At 40.5% G+C, this 15,901-nt stretch overlaps 1 protein-coding gene across 1 annotated transcript in view; it reads left to right on the plus strand.

Moving 5' to 3' along the window:
- Positions 1-15,784, plus strand: part of itga3b (integrin, alpha 3b) — a 28,170-nt gene extending 12,386 nt beyond the window's left edge. Inside the window, exons 2-26 of the mRNA XM_051418031.1 lie at positions 1,835-1,962; positions 3,134-3,216; positions 3,792-4,041; positions 4,241-4,339; positions 4,472-4,676; positions 5,461-5,654; positions 6,178-6,266; positions 6,363-6,499; positions 6,656-6,739; positions 6,832-6,899; positions 7,128-7,270; positions 7,437-7,583; positions 7,704-7,801; positions 8,751-8,919; positions 9,123-9,197; positions 9,294-9,373; positions 9,592-9,669; positions 9,825-9,927; positions 10,246-10,422; positions 11,662-11,796; positions 12,418-12,531; positions 12,934-13,032; positions 13,117-13,242; positions 13,498-13,654; positions 14,065-15,784. Of these exons, the coding sequence (XP_051273991.1) occupies positions 1,835-1,962; positions 3,134-3,216; positions 3,792-4,041; positions 4,241-4,339; positions 4,472-4,676; positions 5,461-5,654; positions 6,178-6,266; positions 6,363-6,499; positions 6,656-6,739; positions 6,832-6,899; positions 7,128-7,270; positions 7,437-7,583; positions 7,704-7,801; positions 8,751-8,919; positions 9,123-9,197; positions 9,294-9,373; positions 9,592-9,669; positions 9,825-9,927; positions 10,246-10,422; positions 11,662-11,796; positions 12,418-12,531; positions 12,934-13,032; positions 13,117-13,242; positions 13,498-13,608 (2,992 nt within the window). The 3' untranslated portion in view covers positions 13,609-13,654; positions 14,065-15,784. The remainder of the gene's footprint in view (positions 1-1,834; positions 1,963-3,133; positions 3,217-3,791; positions 4,042-4,240; positions 4,340-4,471; positions 4,677-5,460; positions 5,655-6,177; positions 6,267-6,362; positions 6,500-6,655; positions 6,740-6,831; positions 6,900-7,127; positions 7,271-7,436; positions 7,584-7,703; positions 7,802-8,750; positions 8,920-9,122; positions 9,198-9,293; positions 9,374-9,591; positions 9,670-9,824; positions 9,928-10,245; positions 10,423-11,661; positions 11,797-12,417; positions 12,532-12,933; positions 13,033-13,116; positions 13,243-13,497; positions 13,655-14,064) is intronic.
- Positions 15,785-15,901: the final 117 nt, after the last annotated feature.

Genomic DNA, 15,901 nt, shown 5'->3' on the forward strand with positions numbered 1-15,901 from the left:
TACCTGTCAGCCCCACTAACTACTACAAACCTCTGTGGTATCTCAAAAGCTGTCTACATTACTGAATGATTACTTGAACCAAGGCCTCTTCTTCCCAGTCCACTGGAAACTGCGGGCCCTCAGAGGCCATCTTGGCTTCCTGGTTGTCATCACTGTGGCAAGATAATTGATTCATTGCTGATAATGCATATATGGTAGCAGAAAGAAGGGATAATTGTACCTCTCTGTTTCAAATGATGCAGACATGGCTGGAGGACGTCTGTTTTTCATGCAACAGTGGAAAATATTCAGTGAAAAGCTTAAGGCTCATATATTGTGCTCTTCAAAAACAGAAGAGGCAATGTGGTCACTTTCATTTAGTTCTGGTGCTTTACACCGCGTTGTAAATAGATGAGGGTAAAATTTATATTAAAACTCCAATAATGTAATGGGGTAATTTGTTCTAAGTTTAACAGCGGAAACAAACTCACATGACTAGTTTCCGTGGGAAGACAAACTTTCTAGGTCTGTTCATGTTCAGGTGACACATCAAAGAGAAATTATTGTTGTCTGGGCTCTTGAGATGTTCTCATGATTAGATTGCAAGTACATATGGGGGCATTTTGTCTATGTAAGGGTGTGTATAAATACATAAAGCTGTGGTGGAGTGGTAGAGCCCAGTAAAAAGTTTCACTGTGTTTATTTAACATGAAAACCCACCGCATAACCTGTTAGTAATCTTCGAGCAGGCATCAAATGTTTACAAAATCTATGGAATATTTTTCCATGTTAATGCTTGGACATCAAGTCATTCTTCCATCATTTAGGAAAGAATCACGTTGGAAGAATGAACGGAACATGAGAGACTTTTGGATTTTCAGGCACAGTGACCTTATTGTAAAGGTTTCACACCCATTATCTGTATTTATTCTTACTTATCAGTGCGTGTGTGGGAAGTAGCTGCCCTTGCAGGTAATATGCCCACAAGCTTGACTCAGAGCTTGACTCACCATTTTCCACTTTCCACCATTCACCACCACCATCAGCATCTAACCAGCATCATTTTCAGAAAGTTTGAATGAAAAGAAGCTTAAATTCTGCACTTTGACTACACTACTATATTCTTTTGTTTCCCCCCATAGTATAGCCGGTCATGTGTCCCACACACTGTAAACAAGATTGTCGGCACCTTTTGCCTACAAAGTGGAGCTAATAAGTCTTGTGCTGACAGTAAATAGTGTGTCCCAGCACAGAGCCTTGTAGAGGGAGTAATCCCTCTACTTCAAAGTTCTGTGGCGTGTTAAAAGGTGCTGATGTAGGGAGTGTCCGGGTGAGTGGACAAAAAGATCAGATCCATCACCAAGAAGCTAGTTTGTGTGTCTTTTTGTGTGTGTGTGTGTGTGTGTGTGTGTGTGTGTGTGTGTGTGTGTGTGGTGCCCAGACTTGTCACGGGTCATGCTCTGACTGCTCCCCTCTTTAATTCACAGGTCACGTGAACTGACTTGCTCTTTGGTGTGTGTGTGTGTGTGTGTGTGTGTGTGTGTGTGTATGTATGTGTGTGTGTGTGTGTGTGTGTGTAGCCAAATACATACTCTATATCTATGTCTAAGGTGTCACCCTTAATACTTCATATGAGGGCAAAGTATTCCTTAGCTAAATGCTGGACGGAAGCAGGATGCTCACATTAAAATGTACTACAACTTAAACCTGTCTGTGTTTTGACTAGAAGGATTATCTGAAACCATCTAGCTTTTTTATGTTGCTGCTACTGTCTCTATGTTGTGTTGTCTAACCTCCATGAGGTTCTGATATAATCTGATAATCTTTATCTGTCTTTCTTTCTGTCTGTGTCCAGGCTTCTTGCAGGAGCACCCAAAGAGAAAGCCATATCTCTACCAAATGTGAATGAAACAGGTGCCGTCTACTCCTGTCCCATGACTACAGACACCTCTGACTGCTCCAGAATGGACCTGGTCAGCACAAGTAAGCAGAGCTCTGAGAAGTCATTGGTTGTTTTTGTATTTAACTCGAGGATGCAGAGTTGCAGTATAACATTGTTTCTGTGCAGGTCCAGTTAGTGAGGCACACAGGGAATGTAGTCGCCTGCAGTCTGCACCTGAGCAGACTCCCAGATGAGGGACAGAGGAATTAGTATTGATGTGAAAACAAGACTAAGAGTCTAAAGCCATGCAAGCTGCTCTGTGAGGTTGTATTTAGGCCCAGCAGCACCTAGAGTTAAATGCTAATATCACCATGCTAACAAGCTGACAATGACAATGTTAACATGCTAATGTTTAATAGATATAATGTTCACAATCTTAGTTTAACGTGTTAGCATGCATTTCCTAATTAGCTCTAAACAAAAAAGTACAGTTGAGGCTGATGGGTTTTGTAGGAATTTGTTATTATTACAATTTGTCCTGAAGGTGAGATGGGTACCAGATTTCATGGCAAAAAGTAATGATGACATCGCCAGGGGTTACTTTATCAGACTTTCCTTCACAGCCACTGAAGACATATAAGGGTTTTCACAGGCTGAGTTGTACTCCCTATAATAAGTGAACTGACCTTTATGTGTAAAATCAGTTCCCCTGATTGCTAAGTGAGAAACTGTAAATAATAACCTGTAAATGACAATCAGCTAGCTTCCTCTTTATTCTCCTTGGACAGAGCTACTGTATCAGACAATCTCAGAGTCTAATCGCCATCATGGTCTATCACATTCCTGATTAATTGCTGGATCTACATGATGAGCTCCAGGATATAAAACTCTGAAAGTGCATCCTTTCTTAATTGAAGGTTATTAACTTATAGACTTACTGTTCTTCTACCTGGAGGTGAATAGGCTCCCTGGCGGCTAAAAGTAAGAACCATAATGAAAGGACTCCTGATGTTGAGGTTGAAGTGATTGTTTCTTCATTTTTGTGGTTAATATTTGTCAGGGCATGATCCGGGCTGAATGAAGCTTTATTGTTTGGGTTGGTGTTCCTGTGACTAACATCACCATCATCATGTTGAATGTTTTTTTATATATATAATGGATTATTTGACATGGTGGACTATGCATACTGGTTTGTTTGGTTAAAATATGATACTGAATTTCAATGATCATGTAAACTGTAAATCTGACACAACCCATATGACCGATCCACAGAGAACCCATCTGAGATGGTGGAGGGCATGTGGCTGGGTGTGACAGTGGCCAGTCAGAGAAACCTTCCGGCAGGGCGTGTGCTGGTGAGATCACATCCCGCTTTCCTCAATTAGTCAGTGTCACAGGTGCCATATTATGTTTAAAGTAACATTTAATGTTTCACTGAAGGGAAGCAGGGTGAGATGAAACCCTTATTTCAATATTTAGTGTCACAGATGACTCATTGAACTTGTGCAATATTTAATGCAGCATACAGCAGCAAACGGATGTTACACTCAACATGCACACACCCAAGACAGAATGACACATGCAGGTAGGGAAATGACATGTAGAGTAATACTGAAACCATAAGTCAAAAGTCAGAAGTCAGAAGTAAGATTTAAAAAAAACAAAACAATATTGGCTCCACAAAAACGGAAATATTTGCTGTTTTATTTTAATTTCATGGGCATTTAAATAACTTATCCCCTCTTCATCATTGTTTATTTTTAATGTACAGATACAGATGAAAGCTAGCCATTCTTTTAAAATAATAATAGATTTAATCTCATCAAGGGAACATTATCAGAAGAGGTTCTCAGAAAAAATACACATTGTATATAAGAGCAATTATACAGGCCTTAACATCCTAGAATACTCACTCTCTTCTGGTGTCCAGGCATGCGGGCATCGCTATGTGAAGATCCTCAAAGGTGGCACGGAGGAGCAGTGGCATATGATAGGAAAGTGCTATGTCAGAGGTAACGACCTGACCTTTGACCCCAACGACGAATGGCAGACTTTCAGTTATGAGGTCTGCAACCCCAACTTCGGCATGGAGCTTGAGGGCATGTGCAACATGGGCATCTCAGGCGGTATGACAGACACAGACGTCTACATTGGCACTACAGGCAGCTACATGTGGAAAGGTAGGCACTGAGGAGTTAACGCCAAAAAGAGTTACTGAAAGAGAAATAATGGGCTGCTTTCACAGACAGGGATTAAACCCTGTGCAAGTCTGCTAAATTCTAGTGTTAGTCTAACACTGGAATTATTCTCTGTCTGGGAAAACTGTTCAGTGCATGAAGCAGACATAACATTGTTGTCTAATTCTTCTTTGTTACAAAGGGAACGTTCATGTAACATGGAGAAATCCAGATCCAGGGTATTCTTGGGACTCTGTAGACAAAGACTTTGGACAGCTGAATACACGATACAGTTATATGGGTAAATATACTGTATTTCTTTTGCATCATATGAATTGTAAAATCACTCTTAAACAAACGTTAACGCTTTTGAGGCCTTTCGTCCTTTTTTTAAAAGATGGTTTTCAATTCATAATAATGCTTTCTTTCACAGGTTATTCAGTTCTCGAAGAGAAAAAGCTGCTGAGCCACAACGTTTATACAGTGGTGGCAGGGTCTCCCAGGGACGAGTCCAAGGGCTCTGTGATGTTAGGGACAAAGACTGACAAAAACATCGTGCCAACGCTCATCATCCCTGGGGAACAAGTGGGCTCGTACTTTGGGAGCAGCCTGGCTGTCACTGACCTCAACAATGACAAGTGCGTCTCTGAACACCGCACTGAAAATTGATACTATCTTTAACCTTTTCCTTTTTGTGTAGTAGATTTTGAATATAGGGCCCTCCGCAATGCACTTGATTAGACTCCTGCTGGGTATCACAAGGATGAGTATTGAGTTCAAAAGCATAATGTGCATTTTTCTAGAATGTGAATCAATGATTATTATCCATTATGTCCTTGGTTTGAGAACAACCCCAAAATGGAAGTCATTTTTAATTAAAATATAAACAGTGTCCTCCAAATCAAAAAAACATTTTCATTACAGTGGACCATAAGAAATAATGGGCTATCCATCCATTTAGAAATTATTTTCCATCTAATGCCATATTTCAAGTACATGCTGCTTATAATTCTAAATCCCCTGATGGAAAAGAAGAGTGTTATGTTTGCATGTGTCAAAGGATTGTCTGTAACTGTATCTTGGGCTTTTGAGCCGCCTCACGCTCGAATGCTCTGTAGCTATGATCTGCCCTGTTATGCAGAGAATGCATGACACTGATGTATGTATGAGCTGAGCTGAGATGAGAGAAGAAAACCTGTCCTTTCAGCAGCTGAGATAAAGTGTTCGTCATGACATCATGGTGAAATAATGTGCCTCCCTTAATGCATAAGTGAAACTTTGTTTGTGGGGATTTTAAAGGAAACATACATTTAAGATGCACCAATATAATAGTGAATAATGTTTTGTCATATTTTTGGTGTGTGTCTTCGTAAGTATTTGCATATTTGAGTTTATTTTTAATATTTCTTTTGCCTATTACAGCTGGAATGACCTGATCGTGGGCGCCCCATTTTACTTTGACCGCATGAATGATAAGGGAGGAGCAGTGTATATCTTCATGAATGAGAATGGATCTTTCCAAAAGACAGCCAGCGTGGTGCTGAAGGGTAAAACAGACTCTGCATTTGGCTTTGCAGTGGCTGCCATTGGGGATATCAATCAAGACGGATTCCAAGGTATGACTCTGAACGCTACATTTGTTTTTCACTGGCGGGGATGTACAAAATGAAGTCAAAATCTCATGGAAAAGCAGCTGAGGTTCATTGTTAAAAACAGCTACAAATAAACCACATGCTTTGTAAAGTGGTGATGCAGGTATTATTCAAAGCCCTTTTTTATGAAGTGTTTATTTATTTTATTATTTTGTCTACCTCTGTGTTTTCTACTATATATTAAGAGTTGGTCGACTAACTGTTCTGCTGTCAAAAGGTACCAAGTTGTGGTAGAGACGAAGCATTGGGTTCCCCATTAAGACTTTGTATGGTCGTTGCCAGTTGCTAGCAAGTATCCCAGCAGGTTAACATGGTGTATTGAGTTGTATGTATTTCAGGCAGCTTAAAAGCTATATAAAAATGCTACCACTGGTCATTTTCTCATCATTAGGTAGTGCTATGCTGCCCCCTTGAGGGCTAATATATTCTATGCAGCGTGCCTTGGCACATTTGCTTTGATATTTTCCTCCATTGTTAATGTCTGCAGACTTTGCCGTGGGAGCTCCATTCCATGAAACAGGAGAGGTCTACATATGGATGGGACATAAAGATAAAATCTCACAGGACCCCAGTCAGGTAACATCTTTGAATTTAAGCCACAGTTGTACTTAAGAGAAAAAGGGCCCATATTCATTGAGTTGATCTGCCATGTGTCATTGATGCCCTCTATAGGTGATTAAGGGTGAGTCAGTGGGAAATGGAGGATTCAAGACCTTTGGCTACTCCATCAATGGAGGGATGGACATGGATGACAACAATTACCCTGACATCTTAGTCGGCTCTCTGGACGACCGCATAGCCCTGCTCAGGTAGAAATATGAGGGAGGCTAAACAGAAACATGCAATTGTTGGGTGAAAACTTATCTTCTTTGTCTTCACGATTTAACTTAAGATAAAATATTATAATGGGTCCGATGTCTTGAGAAAGTCCTTCAGTTGAATTCCTCTGTTAATTATGTTTTCAGGGCTCGACCAGTCGTCCACTTAAGTGCAAACTTCACTGTCAAGCCAGACATTGTGGACACTAATCAGTGCGGAAATACACCATGGTGAGATGTTTCTGCAGAATACTTAATTTTGACAAAAACTGGCTTATTCAATTGAGTTTTAAAATAGATTTCTTTTTCTTTGTGTTTTACAGCATTACAGCAACTGTGTGTATGTCTTTCATACTAAGCAATGGAAACAAAGACTTCAAGAAAAATATCAGTAAGCTGTCTTCCCTTACTTAAATTATCCAATGAAAAAACATGTAATGTGTAAATGATAAAAAAAAAATTCAACTGTATAAAGAAGCCTGCGATTTTGAATCTGCTGTATATCTATAGTTACAAACTTTGGAGATCCTTATGTAAATCATTTATATTGTCTATTACTAAACATATGAACTTGCCGCAGTGCTCTATAATGTACTGTATGTATTTCTACTTTGTGAAGCGGTGAAGTACACAGTGGAGGCTGACGTGGAGAGGAGAAGCCCTCGTGTTCGTTTTCAGGACAATAATGACGATAAATATACCAGTTTACTGAACCTGCCATCTTCCAAATCCCAGTGTCATACTCTGAAACTGACTGCAGTGGTAAGGTCTCAATATAAATACTGTGTATCTCAATACACATACCATATTCTGTGTGTATTTATGCATTAGTCTTTTATCTACTGCTATAGACATTAAAATAAGGCGCTGTTGCCCAATAACCATGTGCTTATTACGACCAGTATAAGATTCTTGGATGATTCTACAGGAGCCTGTGAGAGACAAACTGGAGCCAGTTGTCTTTTTCCTCAACATGTCCTTACATGAACAAAAACCTAAATCCAGACGTTCCCTGCAAAACCTGGACTCCTTCCCAATTCTCAGCCAGAAGCAGGAACTCTCTCGAGAAGCTGAGGTGTGGAGTGGTGCATACATTACATTCATATGCCATATTTTAAGTAACTATACATAGTGAAGCCCCTGTATTTGTGATAGTCTCCCTGTAACGTATGATTATTTGTTCCCTTTCCTGCAGATTCAATTTCAGAAGGCGTGTGGCTCAGACAACAAATGTAGCAGTAATCTGCAGGTGACAGCGCAGTTTGCTGACGAAGAGGAGAAGCCTTACCCTAGGTGAAATGAAATTCTGAATAATGAAAGCCTTTGACTGATGAAGGTTTTTAAAACTGCTACAGAAACCATATTTTTAGATAAATGTCACAAAGAGCATCTGACATTTGGAGAAATACACTTATTTTGCTTTCTTGCCAAGAGTCGGCAACAGCTGGTTAGCGTAGCTTAGCACAAAGACTTGAAACATGTAGAAACAACTAGCTGGTCCAGAACCATTAACATGTCTAAATTCAATTCATTAAAGTACATCATAACTTTGGACAGAGCTGTTTTCTCTTTTCCAGTTCTATGCTAAGCTTGCCTAAAGACATAATGAGAGTGCTATCAGTCTTGTCATCTAACTTCTAGACAGAAAGCAAACAAGTTATTTCCCCCCAAATGTCCGTTAAATCGGAGGAAAGACCATACTACAGTTTTGTTTATTTGGCTTTCTTTCCAGTGTTTTTTCAGCATTTGTCCTACCTGTTAGCTTGACATCAGCCAAGCAGCAGCAAACAATGATGCCTGTGATGATAGAAATGAAGCATTATAGGATGAAAACTGGAAAGAGGGATATAACATAAGTTATGTTGTTTTTTTTATCCATATTATTACTTTTGGACAGAGCCAGGCTAACTGTTTGCCCCTGTCTCCAGTCTTTATGCTAAGCTAAGTGAACATCTCCTGGCTGTAAGCATACAGACATGAGAGTGGTATTGAGTTTCTCATCTAACAGTGAAAAAGTGTACATCCCAATATATCTAAACTACTCCTTTAATGTCAATACACCCATATTGGGACTTTATTTAAAATGTGTAACAGTCACAAGTATTTCTCTCAGTTTTAGCACTAGCATTGTGTAAAAGCAATACCTATAAATAAGACCATAAATGTACAGCCAAAAATAATAATTGAAATAATAATAAGTGAATAAATAATATATATGTTGTCCATGTATCCCTGTGTACAGGCAGGGCAAATTCCAGGTACTTCAGTTCAACAGCAATATGAAGAAAATAAATCTGATGGTGGAGGTCACCAACTTTCCTGGTCAGGGGAAGCTGGCTGAAGACGCCCACCAGGCCATGCTCAACATCACCATCCCTGACGCACTGAGCTACTCCAGCGTCAGGTCGGAGGTACGTCCACTGGAGGGCAGCAGATGACTGAGAAATTTCCATTATATTATTTCCTTATGTCATGTGTTAAATTACAGTTAATTTGGAGTTTATCAATATGTAAAAGTATTTTCACTGCAATTTTGTTTCTTGCATCTCCAGTCACTTGAATTTCTAAATTGAGTAATTGTGTTTCTTTCTTGATATGCTGACTGTGTGTTCAGGACCACGATGTACAATGCACTTTTGACGACGCAGTGATTTGTGAGCTGGGGAATCCACTTAAAGGCAACACAAAGGTAAGTTTGAATAGTCGGTGTGGATTTTTTCTCATAGATTTGGACTTGTTTCGTCTTCTGAGATGGGTTTGACACTTCTCTTGCTTTCATTATCAGGTGTCACTCGTCCTCAAGTTTGAGACATCAGGAATCAATTTGCAGACACAAGAGATTGAGTCCCAGCTGCTTCTGTCCACGTAAGTGCTTAACTGTGATGCACCGTGGTATTTCTGTCTAAGACTTGGGCTTAATTTTGATTACACAGTATAGCAATTTGTAGCTGTTCCTAATAGTATTATTTGAATGTAGTGCAAAATCTAAAGCTGCATTGTAATTGTCAGGGATTATCGAGGCTCTAACATGATCAGTCAATAACTACTGGCACACGGTTTTGTAATAATGTTTGTTTCTTCAGTCTTAGTGAGCAGAGTGACCTGATGCCTGTGCCTGTGGCCCTGCTGATTGAAAACACCATCCTCCCTTCCTTCTCCATGTGAGTCCCAGTACCTACCAACTCATGACGCACTGTATATACAGTAAAGAGCACCGAAATGCCATGGATACTGAAGTACATAATGCCACCTCATATTATCTACCTCATTTTACGTGCACAGTATACAATCATTTTCAAACTCTCACCCTATCCAGAGCGAATGCGGTGGTGCAAACAAAATTCGGTGGGACAGTGATGGGCGAGTCAGCCATGGTCAACACCAGTGACGTGGGCAGTCTGGTGGAGTTCACCTTCAATGTGAGTCACCGCCACCACTCAGACTATATTAGACCTCCAGGATTGTATATTGCATCTACAATATGTGTGCTACTCACCCACATTTCCCTCATCCCCACCCTGTCTTTGAAGCCAAGACTTTTATTCCTCAGAAGTTTAATATTGCGTGGGGAAGGGATTGTTATGTGAGCTATGGTTTGTGGTGTAAGCATGACCAGGGGTGGATACTATTTAGGAGTTACGAAGTCACAGTCAGGCCCTGACTATTATTTCATACTGTCTGTTTGATTTCTACTGAAGTTTCCCTTTTTTTGTGCTGCTGACTTTTTTCACCACTAGGTAAACATGAGGGGGCAGCCCCTGGGAAACCTGGGGACACTGGCTGTGGAGTTCGAGTGGCCCTTTGAGGTAGCCAACGGCAAGTGGCTGCTGTACCTGACGAAGATTGTTGTTATAGGGGAATCGGAGATGGAATGTAAACCTCCTGGAGAAGTTGTCAACTTGCTTCGCCTAATTGTAAGGCTCTTTTTTTAGGCTTTGCTTTAGAGCCACAATATGCTTTTCCTCAAGAGCCAGTGTGTTGTATTCCTTTCATTCTCTCATATCTTGAAGTTTATGCTTAAATATCTTGGACACCTTGAAACAGGGTCCAGGCTGAGACTGAGGTAAACTGTAAACCTGAAACAAACACTGAAGGTGCAGATTGTGAACACAGTTATTTGCAGCAAAAAAAAAAAAACCAAAATAAAACAATGCCAGTGAGTCGGCTTCCTATGAACCTCATGAAAACATCCTGGTTTCATATTAAGCCTCGGACCTTTGATGTATGTCATGAATCTAATCTGTCCAATCTCTGTCTACTGTCAACGATGCAAAAGCTTGTCTGCATTTTTATACTGCTTACTCCTGCCCACACCCATGACATACCCAAAATGTCCCATTACTGAAGAGCCACAAACACAGTTACATATAAAGAGAGAGGGATTGGATTTAATGAGAGGCCTAGAATAACAAAAAAGACTATAAGTCTACAGCCATGCTAGCAACTACAGAAGCACAGCAGCGCATTGAGCTATACACTAATGCCAGCTTGCTACCATGCTCATACTCATGCTAACAGACTAATATTTAGCAGGTATACTGTTTACTATGTTCACCATGTTAGTTTATCATGATAGCATGCTAACCTTTGCTAATTAGCACTAAACACAAACTTGCCATCCCTAGAGCATGCTGCCAGCACTGTGACACTTTCATTTTGTTGACTTTACGGCTCAGATACCGTTGGGTAATATACGTTAACAGTGCACTTGATACATTTCAGTTAACTAGGCTGATATTAAGAAGGACTAAGTTCAACTGCTGCCGGTGAGTGTACTGTGCTGTCCACAGGCTGGTTACATGTGCTGTAATTCATCCTGACATGAGTGTGAACTGAAACAGCCAGAGCAGCATGAGTAAATGCGAGCGGCAGAAAAGTGGTGTGAAAATGGTCTCAAAGCCAAACCACAGCCGTTCAGAAATACATTTTGGAAAAAACATCTGTGTCGCCACATACAAACCTCACAGAACCCCAAATAGAAAGTCATAATGGGTGCAGCCTAGATATAGACAGTGGAAATGACAATGCTATTCTGAGAAGAATTTAGTAATGTCTTTATCAAAACCAGTAATTACCACGAGCCCTCTGATGTCATGTCTCTGTCTCCTCTGCTTCCTCCTGTCATTTTTCATTCTCCCTCTCTTGTCTTCCAGTTGTCAGAGAACGAACGAAAGCGAACAAAACGGCAGATTGTGGTGGATGATGTTGATGATGCGACTCAGCCACATATTATTGAGCCACAGGCAGCCATCACACTGCTCACTCCTCGCAAAGAGACGTACCTGCTGGTAAGAAGTAGATCCGCCTTATCAACGTTCTCATGAACATATACATTTTTTGAGAGTAGAATTCATAAGTAAGATATTGTTTTTTTCAAAAGGGTCACCTATGTTCACAAAGGCCGTGAATGTCTGCACCATATTGCATCCGGCAGTTGTAGAGAGTTTTCATGCTATATCACAAATGTCAACCGGCTGGTGTGGCCAGAAGACAAGTCAGGGGATCACTAAAGTCAACAAGAGTCATCCTTCCGGGATGATGTATATATGTACCAAATGTCATAGCAATCTTTTTAATAGCTGCTGAGATATTTCAGTCTGGTAGACCAACCAACAGACCGACAGACCAACAGTGCCATGCCGCTAGTGTAGCAACGACCTACTTTCACTCAACATATATTGTAGTATAGAACCTCTGTCTCTGACAACCTTCAGCTCCTATATAAATTACTTTAACCATTAGGGCTCCTAGAATTTACAGAATACAGACGTTAACGGACATTTACCAAACTGGCAAATGATTAATGAGATTGTGTACATCCAGGAAATAAAATCAAAGCAAAATGGTGTAATGTTCATGTTTTTTCCCTTGTGTAATCCTTATTCTTTCTTTCTCATGGTGTTTTGAAGGAATGCTCCAAGGGGACAGCGAGGTGCGTGACATTTACCTGTCCACTGCTCAACATGACGGATTCAGCCGAGATTTATGTGCGGTCCCGTTTGTGGAACAGCACAATGCTAGAGGTCAGCTCACCAGCTACAACCACACACATGACACAGTAATAATTTCATAAAATTGTCCAATGGCTTCTTCTTCAGGAACAACAATAATGAGTATAAGCGTATTTATTACCATTAATGTGTAACAGTGGTATGTCTTCATAGGGTGAGAGGCCTACAGGGATAAATCTCCTATTGGCCAACTATTCCTTTCCAAGCATTATTGCCATTTTCAAATTCCTAAAGTAAAAACATGCCATCTATATATTATATTTATGCATGTTTATTGCTCAGATTTTGGCACAATTTAAGACATGTATAAAATGTTCCTAAATAATCTCATACTGCTATAGTGTCAGTGAGTTTTGTGCAGTATATCTGGGTTCTGTTTGAAAATGTTTGGATGCTGTGTCTGTGTCCCTGCAGGACTATGCCAATGCTCTGAGAATCACAGTCAGAGGTCAAGCCACACTGAAGCTCATTGCAGATAAACCAAGCATCAGGATGGACAGTCAGACCAATATGGTGCGTGATGATAATGATGATAATGATGATGACAAAAACGGTTATGATGATAATTTTACTTGACTCTGTCCACCTTTCTTGTAGTTCACAGTAGAAATAGAGCCAGTGGAGGGTGTGGAGGTGCCCTATGAGCTGCCGTTGTGGATCATCATCTCTGCAGCTGTAGCAGGAATTCTACTACTGGGAATAATCATTATTATACTATGGAAGGTGAGACTACCAATCATCACTGCACTGATTACACTCTGCTGTATTTCCGCAGAGAGACTTTGAAAAGCTCTGAATCACCCCACATGTACTGTTATTTTTATTCACACCAGCAATCCTCTCTGGATTATATGATAGATGTTGAATTATCTGACTGATCTATAACCTCCATATCGAGCCATTAGTCTAACCTTTGATTTACCCCTACCCCCTCCATGCACCATCCACCTCCTCTTCCTCCTCCTCCTCCACCCCCAGTGTGGCTTCTTCCAGAGGGCCAGCAGGAGGGAGATGTATGAGGCCAAAGCCCAGAAGGCTGAGATGAAGATCCAGCCCTCTGAGACAGAGAGGCTGACTGAGGACTACTGAGGGCCCTCATGGGTCCCCCAACAGCACACACCAGTGGGGCTTTTGGGTAACAAAACCCCTACAAATGGATTTTCTTTGGATACTTTTAAGTAAAGCATTAAGCTTGGGGTGTGATTGAGCTTGCTTACCACTTAACTTTCTCTTTTATGTCCACTATTTGCTACCTAACACTGCTTCTACTTCCCTTTCAGGCTAATACTCTGCATTGTGCCGCTGATATTCATATCATGTTTGTCTTCACTACTTTGTCTTTCTTCTCCTTCTTACTCAATGTGGGCTTATCGTTTACCTAACTTGATTTTCCTCAGCCTGTGACTCCTAAACCTCCTTTTCAACCCGCTGTTAATCCCAGCTCTCCTGCTGTGTAAGTGTATCCTCTTTAATGTCACCTCCCTCTCTCTCTCTCTCTCTCTCTCTCTCTCTCTCTCTCTCTCTCTCTCTCTCTCTCCCCACTAGCTTGGATTCTTCAAGCGAGCCATCTACTACCGGATAATGCCAAAGCACCAGGGGGTAAAAATTCGCAAGGCTGAGCGCTATCAGTTCAATCTGGGATTTCAGCCTGAGGAGCCACAGAAAAAGTACTGGATAACCAGCTGGACAGAGATGCAGCATTACTACTACTGAGGCTTTTACATTGGACCCTGAACCACTCACCGTCACACTGGTTTTACACAGGCCAAATAAAGAACGGTGGCTGCGTCAGGCCACATGGACTTCTGCAGTGCATGGACCAATTGCAGATTGCGCATTATATTTTTTATCTTATTTTATTTTTTACTTCAGTAGATTTTTTTCAGTGCAATATACTGAACATTTTGTTTCAGAGATTGTAATTTTGTTAAGTATTTTTGATGACTGCAGAGTTGTACATTGGAATCGGGGTTGCATTCATGAGTAAATTGTTAATTGTTTTAATTATGCAGGTTTATATGTACTGAACTTGGTGTTTGTATGTATGTTTCCAGTTCTTTTTTTACTTTTTAAATCCTTTGAGCAAAGTTGCTGCTCATTCATTGTGTTATTTTCCGCCATGTCTGTTTTCCTCTCTAATCAGAGGAACGAGTCCATTGATTTTCTCTGTGATTGTGTATGTCTGTCCCCAGGCATCACTTTGTGGTCAGTGGTTGTAGTCTGTGTAAGGGTTTCAAACCTACAACAGTCATTTTGGAGATCATTTTCAAACTGCACTTAGGATAAGATGACCAGCGTCCACTCTGTTATGGGTGAGCAAGCGTCTTTATGTGAATGTCCATGTCGGTGTTTGGCAAGCATTACGTAGCCTAGCATCTCAAATGCAGTCATGGTTGTGGCACTGGTGTCATATGTAAAAAGTGACTTTGTATTTTTCAGGCTATGTAGAAAAATTATATAGAGGGAATAAATACAAACGCAGAAAAATTGCCACTCATTGGTGAATAATACATTTTATAGGCCAGTTGGAGATGTTTTTAATCACCTGCATTAAATTCCACGGGAAGAATTGTCTAATCAGCCCTGCAACACAATGAAAAGCAATAGCTTCTTGTCTGTATGTAGAATTAGCCAATATGTGTTGATGAGATGATGGGAGCACACTTGATTATTATTTATTACACTGTCTTGTGTTATTACAGTAAAGAACCTATCTGGGTATGTTTAAAAAATATCACATACAGGGAGTCATGACACTGGTTATAATAATAAATGATGTTATATTTATGTCTGGAGACTGTAAGCTCTAGCATAGATAGTCGTATATTGTATAAAGAGTTAGGTTGGATCGACTATTTGAATGAATGTGTTCATCATTGGCCTTTGTTGTTTACTGTCCCTGAGCTTTGTATTTTTGTAAAAGACAGTAAGCACACACTTGGATTGTTTCCAAGCCATTGTGGCCCCCATTGAGGTCAAACTGCAGCACTGAACATAGACTGGACCTAGAGAAAACACTTATTGAGCGGTCTCTTATGGGATCTTAAGTGTTGCGTTACCGATCTAGTCCATGTTACCTGAGAGCCCCTCTGTAGCAGCCACAGCCAGAGTCACAGGCTGTGACTGTGGCTACTACAGAGGCTCCATTGACTTAGTGGGTAAAGAGGGAAGGGCTGAAACCAATGCACAAACTCTGTTCTTTGTGGTGGTGTTGTTCTTAACTGTGCAGTTTGATTGTGATGTGATTAAATTGTTTTTAACAATCTTTGCAGTTTAATTGCTACCATTATTGTGTGTGTTATAAGTGTCCCATATTATTTTGGGAGCACATTGGAATATGGATGATACCTGAAAGGTTTTTCCTGAGGAGGTTGTGTATTAT

The sequence above is a fragment of the Dicentrarchus labrax genome, unplaced genomic scaffold (assembly GCF_905237075.1).
Source record: "Dicentrarchus labrax unplaced genomic scaffold, dlabrax2021, whole genome shotgun sequence".
NCBI classification, from domain to species: domain Eukaryota; kingdom Metazoa; phylum Chordata; class Actinopteri; family Moronidae; genus Dicentrarchus; species Dicentrarchus labrax.